Source organism: Benincasa hispida, chromosome 4 (genome assembly GCF_009727055.1).
Source record: "Benincasa hispida cultivar B227 chromosome 4, ASM972705v1, whole genome shotgun sequence".
NCBI classification, from domain to species: Eukaryota; Viridiplantae; Streptophyta; class Magnoliopsida; order Cucurbitales; family Cucurbitaceae; genus Benincasa; species Benincasa hispida.
This window is the reverse complement of record NC_052352.1, coordinates 43,337,387-43,349,053: the sequence shown is the minus strand read 5'-3', so window position 1 is coordinate 43,349,053 and position 11,667 is coordinate 43,337,387. Positions and strand designations below refer to the sequence as shown.

The following is an 11,667-nucleotide window of genomic DNA, read 5'->3' as shown; positions in this document are numbered from 1 at the left end:
TTCTATGTAAGTTCCTAGGTAGGGGTGGTACGTTTCCGTCAACTTAAATACACCAGCCTAGATAGAATCCGCCTTAGACAAAAGGTCCCTTATAGATAGATTTGCTACACTTTAACCTTTTATTAACCAATTTAATCCTATTAAACTGATTAAAAGATTAAATCCTTAGGGTTGCTAATCATATTACAACCGTGATCTTAGGTCTATGTAATCCAAGTTTTAAACACTTTAAAATCATGAATTAAACCTAAGTGAGCATGCATGTCTTTCTTATTTCTTTTAGTTCTAATTTCTCTTTAACTTTTAAAAAGAAACAACAAAAACCATTGCGCACAACGAGGCGTTTATAGCATTTATAAAATAACCTATATGTCATGCTTCATGCAATGTCCGGCCATTACTATATATAACTTTTATATAATGCGTAACAACCTAGCAAACATGCTATCATTCACCCTATACTATAACAATTATAATATAAAGATGATGCATGTCAATGCTTTTTATGCATGCATAAATATAACTCTTATATTATATGATGCATGAGCATGCTCTTACATAATTAAAATCATGCTTCTCTAAATTATAACAATTACAATAAAGAGATGATGCATGACCATTGCATAACCTAAGGTGGGATTTACTATATGTACATACCATATGACATATAAACATACATCGCATGTAATAAATAAAGGATTAATGGATCGGGATGAGCCTTTACAAAAAACCAGAATGAAAAAATCCTATCTATTACATTTTTCATCGAGCAAACCGGTTCACAGGAGAATCGGGTCTTGAACCACCAGGAGGCCTTCATCGTGTAGTAAACTCTAGTAGGTAGATAATCGTTTAGCACACACTAGACGATAGAAGCATAAGTAAACGACCGCGTAGACGACGACGAGACTATGAAGCCTGATCGTCTATGCGATCGTGTAGCGCTACGACAGGTAAACGGCTGTCTCTTATACACATCTAGATGTGTATAAGAGACAGGTATAAACGATGCGTGCAACCAGGTAAACAATTTACCTTATAATGCTAAGCGATCGTTTATTCAGTTACTAAGCGATGAAGCTTGCTGACCTAAACGATCGTCTAGCGCGCGCGATTTAAACGATATGCGAGCATCTCATCGTCTACACGATGTATACAATTAGGTAAACGATGTACCTTGTGATACTAAGCGATCATTTAGTCAGTTACTAAGCGATGAAGCTTGCTAACCTAAACGATCGTCTAGCGCACGCGATCGTTAAATGATACTCAGCGATCACGTACTCGATCGTCAACACAATATGATCACTCTTGATCACATACCCCATCATTTAAACGATGCATTCAACCGCGATCGCGTACTTCTTCATCAATACGATGCGATCGACAGCAATCACGTAGAACATCTTCTGCATGATGCGATCAACCCTAGATCGCCTCCTTCTTCGAAGAATTGCGATGTATGCCCAGATCGCGTACCACTCTTATGCAATGCTTGCACAGATCTACTTCTTCGACGAACGACTCAAAACTTCAAACAAACTTTGAATACATACTCGATTTTGATTATTAATACCCAAAAATGCAGGGGCCTTTACAAACAACCGCAAATGTAAAAGAATTTAAATAAAATGGAGACTAATCATCCCAAAAACATCCATTAATCCCGCACATCCACAAAAGATTTAATAATTAAACAGCGTAGAAATGCACCCACCATGAATGTAATTCTCATTTCGTTGAATGCATGAAATCGGAGTATCAGAACCTGGCACTGATACCAATTGAAGGATCTCATATCTAAGAGTTCCATGAGCGCGTTCGGATCGCTCCGATCTCACCGTGACCAAAATACAACATTATACATTCAACACATACAGTTATGTAAATAAACTCTAATCAACGGCATGCTATGAATAACAAAAATAGAAGGGAAAGAGTGTCATACCAGTTGAAGACAGTCTTCACACTTCGGCACTCCAAGCAACGAAACCCTCCAAGCGATCTACCAACATCCACCGGAAACGTAAAAAACAGCACGAACAACTGCACGAACACGAACGTCGCGGGGACGACACCACCACTAAAGAGCCTCCAGTATTCTCGGAGTGAAATCCCAAAGGATGGGCTTTGGTGAATTTGGTAGAGAAGGGAGGAAACACAAATCGTGTAGGCGATAAGCAAGTGAGAGGGAAGAAACGCTATCGCATAGCAGAAATGCTTATCGTTTAAGAGGAGCTACACGATCGTTTAGGAAAAAGTACACGATTGTTTAGTAAAATCGGCAAACTATACGATCGTTTAGAAAAGTTATTCGATCGTGTAGGCGAAGGAGAGCTATTGTATAGTCTCTCGATTTTCTTAAGCGATCGCTTAGAATTCTCCAACGCATGCTTCACGAATTCTTTGGGCGATTGAACGATGATTCAAAAATGAAAACATTTTTCATTTTAACTCATCGGTTACAATAACCGACGCTATCCACTAACCCACGTCCGAACGTAAAAATTGGCTTAATTATCATATAATTAATCAATTAATTAATTAATTAATATAATCATATTATATTTTTATCCTATAGTTTGATATCACATATCTACTATAGTATTTTCTCCTCTACTTGATCTAAATCATATTTGTATCTTATTTCCTCCAAAATAATGTATCTCATATATTTAGCCAATTATATCATATATAATTAACCAGTCCAATTATATCATATATAATCGAAATTCCTCATGTCAATTTGAACATTTCAAATTAACCCAAATACTGGTTCTCAACTTTATCCAAGCTACCCAGGTGACTTAATAGACCTATGGCTCGAAGCTCTAACGGTCTGTGAATAGCTGACTAAACTCTTTAGTCACGAGATCCACCATCCGTTAACTATCAGGCATTCCACTAAAGACCAACAGCTGAACTCTTCTTACCATAGATATATTTCTGTGTCCATCGAAAATACAAGATGTGAAGTAAATATCATATATTAACAACACAAGCGTTCGTACAAACTGTTTACAAACTACAGGACACGAGACTTTAGGGCATCAACCCCAACAGTTTGATGTTGATCTCTTGTTAAGATTTATAATTAAAAATAAAAATATTTGGATTGACGTTTGTTTATTTAGGAAGAGGAAATAAGGACTGGAGGAATAATTTGAGGTAACGAACCTAGTTAAGCATGTTGTAAAGTAAATTTGATGATGAATTTGGCATGCTCGGGACAGGTCAAAGTCAATTGTCAAAGTCAATGGTCAAATGGTCAAAGTCAAAGTAAAAAAGTTAACATTTTGAAATGTGGTAAAATTTTGGTAATTTTTTAGTTTTAAAGGTAAATTTGGCTTGTTGAAGACTTATTGGGCATAACTGAGCTAGAAATTAAAGGAAATTAAGGGGAAAATGATGAGAACCGAGAGGAAGAGAAAAAAAGAGAATTTGAGAGATTATGAAAAACCTCTTGATGTTGAATTTAAAAATGTTGAATGATTTTGAAAGTGGTTTCAAACTACTAATTCTTGTACTCGAGAGATGGTTATTTTCCTGTGCTACTTGAATGTGTTTCAGTAGCATCGCTCAGGCGATTAGGGAGCTATCAAGGTCAGATGTGGCCAGAGTATACCGAGAAATCTAGAGGAACCTGCACCTGTAGCGCTACCCAGGCTATCAGAGGGCTACCACCAGGGTCAGATGTGGCCAGAGTATACCGAGAAATCTAGAGGAACCTGCACCTGTAGCGCTACCCAGGCTATCAGAGGGCTACCACCAGGGTCAAATGTGACCAGAGTATACCGGTGAGTCCAAAGTAACCTGGGCTTGTGGGGTGTATCTATGCTTAGCCTTGAGGTAGCTTTACGTGCACGTATGACCTTGTGATTTGGTTTACATCGCACGTGGGGAGGGGGGCATTCTTTGTCCAGAATAACCTGCCATTGTAAACGAGTATTTGGGTACAGAGTTTGTGTGGTTTTCTGATGACGCCTGAATGTTTTATAATGTGATTTATATGAAATATGATCATGTCATTGTCTGAATAATACGAGTTTGAGCTATTAATGAATCTTATATACGTTTCCAACAATTTATAGAATGTTTTTTTTTTTTTTTATAATTCGTTGATGTTTGGAAAGAGAAAATTTATGTTTATACTAAATTACCACTCACTGGGCTTTAGCTCATGCTTTCCATGTTTTATGTTTTTCCCCCACCCCTAGGTAGCGACAAGTTCCTGGTGCTAGCTGAGCTATCAAACGCCACTAGTGTTGTTAAACATCTGTTGTATTATCTGTGCATGTATTTGAAAGTATTCCAGAATAGCTAAAACTTGTGAGTTACATGTCATGGGAGGTTTTGTTCAAAATAATCCTTACTGTTGGTCTGTAAATCTTTTTAAACACTATTGTGATTTAAACTAAATAAAATTCCTAAACTCTGTCAATCAACATAGATTATTTTTGGAAATGGGTCTAGAAGTCTGGGTTTGATCTTGAGTACATGATATATTAAGAGTTGGACGTAGATGTCATAGAGAGAAGTGATGTTTAATATCTTCACGCTTCGTTCTAGGTTAGAAGGGAAATCTGGAACGGGGTGTAGGAAATTATTCTCATTGGTCATTACTATTGAATCCAAAAAAGAGCTATATACATTGATGGAGTGAATTCCTTCTTGTGTAGTTGTGTTCCCAAATTCCCAATCAAATGAATCCCCAAAATGGTAGGCTTGTTGAGTCGACGATCTGACCACTCTCTCTCATACAAATCAAAGGACCATTTTCATAGGTAGAAGTTCACAACTCACTCAGGATGCAGGTCATGTTACCTATGGTCATCCTGATGAAATGTAAATCTCTATTATGAACGACGTGATATAATGGGACTAAACATTTCATGGTCTGCTCTTATACAAAACTCCTTTGTATAGAATATCCCCGTTCACATGTCTCCACATGAATGATCAGGATCAGATCATTTGTAGCAGTTTAAAATAATTGTAAAACTTACAAAGCGGGTCATACTCGTAGTGTCACCAGGGTAAGGTATCTAGCCTTATCCATCTACTACAGACCATTTAGGTTATCACTTAAACATGATCCACCCGTATGTCTCTACATACATGTTTAAGCTACAAGATAACCTTTGAATGTTAGTTTATTAGTTTGTAGTTAATCCAACTAATTTTAAAAAAAAAAAATCAAATATTTTATTACATAAATAAAATGTTTGTACATTACAATTACAAACTATAAGACCCTACAAGATTTAGGGCATCAACCCCAATAGCTGTGACGCCATGGAGTAGCACCGCTGAAAAGCACCTAAAAAGTGCTTTCTTAGGGTTAGATTTTGGTTGGTTTTATTGCTTAGTTGTGTTCGTTCATGCTTTATTTGTTACATTTATAGGAATCAAGTGTTTGGACTAGAACGAGCTAAATAGGTGTAAAATGACGAAAATACCTCTTAGGAAACTCAAATATTGACCTAAGGTAAGACAAAGATTGAAAATGCATGGACAAATATCAAATTTAGGAGACTCTCGAGATGATTCAGGTGCAAAATGGACTAAAATGAAGCACTTAAGGGTCACCAGAGCAGCGGGGCTCAAAATGTTGCAAAAAGACCAAAATACCCTTGGAAGCCTAGTGTTGCAGGGTAACGCTGCAAACAGAATATGAAAAAAAATGTTATGGCGGCGCAGCACCATATTGTAGCAATGTGACTTTGTAGCACTATGACAAAAATAAAATTTCATAATTAGGACATAACTTTTGAACAGGGTGGTTGTTTTAGACGAATGACTCATTCGTCTTCTTTGTTTTTTTCATTCTTTATTCATCTACAACATTAAGTTTGAACTTTCAATTTTATTTTGGATGGAAAAATACTTTTGATGACTCTCAACCTTGGCTACATCGTCACAATGTGACGACAAGGTGGGAGTTTGATTGGGGATCACTTAGGCCATTTTCAAAGAGGTTGAGAGGCTATCATTTAGAGAGGTTTTCAGAGCTTAAATGTTGGGATTGATCAGACTTGATTGAAAAGAAGACGTTGATGCAGTGTCACTACGGCTCGAGATCAACGACTAGTTTTCTATCCTTTTCGTTCTTTCTCTTTTACGTCTCTATACAACATGTTTGAGGATTTTATTATGAACATTATGAGTGAATAAAGTGTTATTGGTTCTAGGGCTAGATTGATTTCAACATTACTAATGGATTGTTTCTAATTAGTTTTATCAATTGAATGCATTTACTTTTTTATCATATTTGCTATATCCAATTAAAGGCCCGATCACTAATTTAGTTGACATAAAGTTTTTAAATTTGCTCGAGAGAGAGATTTCTAAACCGAAACTAGCATAATAAACTGATGTTGGATTATGCACAAAAGTGATAGAAAAACATTATAGGCTACTAATGAAGAAGCTTAATGTTGTTTCTGATAGTTTCAATTGCATGAAAATATGGTTGGCATTTAGATATTACAAAGGACTGAACTCAAGAGAGAAAACCTTGATGAATTTAAATTACTTCTTAGTATTTTCATAGATTTTGTGGAATTGATTATTTTACAATATTATCGTGCTTCTTTACATTGATCATTGATACATGTTAAATCAAATATTCAATTAGAGTGATTGTTTGTTTAATTGGACCTATAAAGTTGGATCGTTATTAATCTATCATGCAAATAGTTAAATTGATAATGAAAGTTGATCATGATTATGCCTAATATTATGCTTCTTAATTTGATCTCAAGAAATTAGTAATCAATTAAGTTTGCATAAGAAAATATTATGTTTTTTAGAGAAATAATTCCAAAAATAATCCTATCTTTTTTTTCAAATTGGATTTAAGATTTCTGTACTTTAGAGGTTGTTTGTGTAGTTTGTTAATTTCGGACAAGGGTAAATTAGTCCATTGATCATTTTTCTAGATTTTGTTAAAAACTAGAATTTAGCCATTTTTCAATAAAAAAAAAAAAAAAAATAGTTTAGCGCATTTTGCAAAATGACTAATTAAATATAGTTATCTTATTTATCAAGTTCTCCTTAAATTTCGAGATTCAACATCAATTGTGCTAAAGAAATCTTGAATCCAACAAAAAGTCACAGGTTTATACATACACTTCTAAATTTCATGAAAAACTTATCTCAATATTAAAAAAAAATAAAATATATATTTTCATTTATATAATTTGGTTATCTTATTAATTTCAAGCTTCAAGTTAAATCAAAATATTATTTTTTTCTTCTTTCTAATTTCATCATAATTCTCTCGGAGTATAAAGAAAAATTATTTTGTTTTAAATTATTATATTATTTTCTTAATTTCAATTTTTAATTTAAGTCAAAATATTATTATTTCGTTTTTTCTTTGGCCGATAGGCTTTATAGCGGACCTACCTTGCTAACATGGAGAAATATGTCACTTTACTTGCCTTCAATTAAAAACTCTATGCTAATTATCTGAAAATGATTAATTCAAACTATGATTTAAGGTCATTTCTATAACTTACTCTTCATTTGAAAAAAAAAATGTCTATAAGTATATAATTAAAATTACATCATACATCCATATAACTACCAAATAAATAGCCCAAAAAGAAAAATCAAAAGTTTCTCCATGAAACCCATTTTAAATAGTATAGATGCCATTGATAAAAACAATTTGAGTATATAACAAACTAAATATATTTGTGTATTAAAAACATTTTTGAGAAAATATTACCAACCACGTGAGTGTTTTTATTTTAAACAGTTTTTATAAAAGTGTTTAAACGAGAATTATTATTTGAAAAATATTTTTTTTCCTAGACAATCAAAATAGGTCCTAATTCAAGTTTTTTTTTTTATAAAAAATGTGAAAAGGAGATGAAATGACTTGTTAAAAAAGAATATTAACAATCCATTTCTTTAACCCCACAATACAAGAGACATTTCATATATTATAAGAAAAAAACCTATATATTACACATACATTTATACTTTAAAAAAATTGAGAAACCCTTTTTCATACAACAAATAGATGCATTCTTTTAAACATACATTCTTAATTTCATATATAATATTGTTAAAATTTCCTATTTCATATTTTATTAGTAGTGATATATACAAATACTCTGAACTAATCAACATTTTGCTGATGTGAACATATATCGTAACTTTGTCATTTGTATGAATAACAGTATTTTATTTACTTTAAGTACATTGGTTACATGAAGAAAATTGTAAAATATATATGAAGTTTTTAAATTGACATCTCAATTGAGTGTAGAAAATTTGGAAACATACGAGTGTAATTAAATAGTTGAATAAAAAATTAAACTAACAAAATAGCTCGTAGAAAACTACTTCTTTAAGTTATCAAAAGAAAAAAAAAAAAAAAACAATTGCATTAGATACCCCTAATTTAATAACTCAACTCTACACCCAAAATACAAAGTTCCTAACTCCACATACATATTAACTCAAGACTTCCTAAAACTAACTCAATCCCTCAAACAACAAAAAAAAGGTTAAATGATCCTCATACTTCCTTATATTTTTAATGTTCAATTTTAGTAGCTATACTTTTAATAAATCTTAAAGTACATTAAATTTATTTTTATCGAAATTGGTTAAATAAAAATAATATTTGTCAAACAAGAAAATAAAATATGTGAATATGTAATCAAAATTTATAGTCAAAATACTAATAGATAAGAAAAAGTTTTTGAAAAAAAAGTAAAAAATAAACTAACATTTGAGACTAAATTTAAGATTCACGGAAAGTAAAATGATAATTTAATTTTTAACCTGCAAAAGAGAAATCTTTTTAATCCAAAAGAAGGCGTTGGGCATTAATTTCTCAAAGGATTTGAGATTCATAGTAAGAAATTGGGAGTGAAAGATGAGGCTGAAAAAGGGCTAACAAGAGAAGCGATCGTCCACGTGGTTGGCAGCCAAGTGGTCAGTGTAAGAGAGGATGAAGAACTTGTTTCTCATTGGTCCGAAATCTATCCAACACCCTCCCATCAGATTTCCCTTCCAGATTCTCATCTTCATAATTCCTACATGGCTCCATTTAAACCCACAATTCAATTCACAATTATCTCCCACACACCCTCTTCTTCGTCATATCATAAGACATAGTCCACTACATACCTGAAAATTCCCATCTCAAACCGCCATGGCTGCAACTTCTGGTGCTGTGCTTAATGGGTTGGGTTCACCCTTCCTCCGTGGAGGTAGCAGAACTCAGACCTTGTTGGCCGGAGTCCGAGGCGGTGTCAATGTTGTTAGCTCTCGCAAGCTTGTCGTTGTCGCTGCTGCTCAGCCTAAGAAGTCTTGGCTCCCTGCCGTTAAGGGCGGTGGCAACTTGGTCGACCCAGAATGGCTTGATGGCTCGTATGTCTCTTTTACTTCCTTCAACTTAGCACATTGTTTAGTTACTGTTTTGAATCTGCAGTTGGAAAACAGGGTTTTAGTCTTAGTTTAACAGGGGAAGAAAATTAGGAAACAGAATTGCATTTTATCAAACAGTTAATGATCTTGGCAATTACTGTCTAAAATTCTGGTATAGACATTTCATCGAACATTTTCAAAGCAGTTACTCTTGATAATCTAGAAGAGGCATTTAATCAAACACTTTCTAAACAACCATAGTTGAAAACTTTAGAAGAGGCATTTCATCAAACAGTTCATGAGCAACTACTTGTTCCATTTGCGTAGACTTCCAGGCGACTACGGGTTCGACCCACTGGGATTGGGGAAGGACCCAGCATTTCTGAAGTGGTACAGAGAGGCAGAGCTGATCCACGGCCGGTGGGCAATGGCAGCAGTGGTCGGAATCTTCATAGGACAAGCCTGGAGTGGGATCCCATGGTTCGAAGCTGGAGCAGATCCAGGTGCTATTGCTCCATTCTCCTTCGGATCACTGCTAGGAACTCAGCTTCTGCTAATGGGATGGGTTGAAAGCAAGCGATGGGTGGATTTCTTCAACCCAGAATCTCAATCGGTGGAATGGGCGACGCCATGGTCGAGGACGGCAGAGAATTTCGCAAACGCAACCGGAGAACAAGGGTATCCCGGAGGAAAATTCTTCGATCCATTGGGATTTGCAGGAACTATTAAAGATGGGGTTTACATTCCAGACACAGAGAAATTGGAGAGATTGAAGTTGGCGGAGATCAAACATGCTAGGATCGCCATGTTAGCAATGCTCACCTTCTACTTTGAAGCTGGACAGGGGAAGACACCATTGGGTGCTCTTGGATTGTAAGAAAAACAAAAAACAAAAAAAACCCAAAAATTGTTGATGTGAAGGTAAAATTGTTCATAATTTAACAAAAAAAAAAGGGACGGAAGATGTGTTGATGATTTGGAGATAGATTTTGAATGGGGTTTTGTTGGAGCCTCAAAATCAAACTTCAAAATTGAGTGTGTGCCGTTTCCAAAGTCTCTGCACTTTGCCTTATTGATTCTTAGTTGCTTGAATTGCTCAAAGTTTATGGTTTATATCATAAGATGGCAAAGAACGCTGTGGTTGTTCATCTTCATGTTCAACGGCGGAGTAATATGAAACATAATAGGTACATTTAACATTTCTATTTCGGTGATTTTGGGAGAGTTGAGTTGGGTGGACAAAAAGAACCTTTGGCCCGCTGATAAAATGAAAACAGTAGGTTTAATAATCTATCGTTTTACTTCCTTAAATCGATATGTTTTCTCTAACTTTCCTTTCTAACTCCCTCATTATTCTCTTATGTGGTTTCTTTTTCTCACTCATCCGTCTCTTCATATTACTCCCATTATTATCTCTCCCAGCTCTCTTCTTCATCCATCTGGTTCGTCCTCTTTGTCTCATCTGTTTCTTTTCCTCATATTTTCTCTTCTCTCTCGATCGTATAGTTTTTTTTCTTGTTCAATCACTTTTTCCTCTTCTCTATATATTTTTCTTTGGGGTTTTTTTACTATGTGTGTGGTTATTTGTTGTAGATCCAATTATTTTTCTTCCTCCTCTTTCATTTTTTTTCTTTTTTTTTTTTGTTCACATCTACATTTTCTAGAGTTTCTGTTAGGGGTTTTGGATCGGTCTTCTCTCCATGTTTTATTATTGTTCCTTGCATGTTTGATTTGCCTACAATTTTGGATATGTAGAGTTTTTTTAATGGATTTTTTTGTTTCGATTTTCCAAGTATGTTAAATCTGTAGGTTTTGTCATTAGATTTTTGGGTTCTGATTTTCTGAAAATATGTTAGATTTATATGCGTTTTTTTTCATTGGATTTTTCCAATGGAGAAAAAAATATATTATGTAATTGAGTGTTAAAAATTGAATTCAAAATTTTATGTTTAGTATATGAATATCTTGTAAAGAATTGTTATGTCTTAAGCATGGAAGAAAATGAAAGTTTTTTTATTTGTCTTAAAAAAGTTAGGAAAATATGTGCATAATTAAAAAAAAAAAAAGAAAAGAAAAGCTGCCCTTGACCCTCTTAGTTAGGAGAATGTCATTTTGCTAGGAAGACAATCTGACGCAGAGGCTTTTCGACCACCGAGCAGGGAGAATAGTCAAACAAGAGTTCCATTCCGTCCTCTCATCAAGCAAATCCCGTTACTAGTAGTTCCAGTTAGCCCACTTGAGAGTTCCTGGCTAGTAATAAACTTTCTTGGTGGTTGG

General features: G+C 34.4%; 1 protein-coding gene across 1 annotated transcript; it reads left to right on the top strand.

Annotated features, from left to right (window-relative positions):
* The first annotated feature begins 9,084 nt into the window (after positions 1-9,084).
* On the top strand, positions 9,085-10,491 carry LOC120075628 (chlorophyll a-b binding protein CP24 10A, chloroplastic). Its single transcript, XM_039029198.1, has 2 exons — positions 9,085-9,393; positions 9,718-10,491. Exons 1-2 carry the CDS (start codon positions 9,176-9,178, stop codon positions 10,265-10,267), a joined length of 768 nt encoding a protein of 255 aa, XP_038885126.1. The 5' UTR covers positions 9,085-9,175; the 3' UTR covers positions 10,268-10,491.
* The last annotated feature ends 1,176 nt before the right edge of the window (positions 10,492-11,667 follow it).

Bases quoted from the DNA above. Each gene is read 5' to 3' on its own strand.
- LOC120075628 (XM_039029198.1), top strand. From the start codon at position 9,176: ATGGCTGCAACTTCTGGTGCTGTGCTTAATGGGTTGGGTTCACCCTTC. The intron at 9,394-9,717 runs GTATGTCTCTTT...CCATTTGCGTAG, and splicing joins CCAGAATGGCTTGATGGCTC to ACTTCCAGGCGACTACGGGT.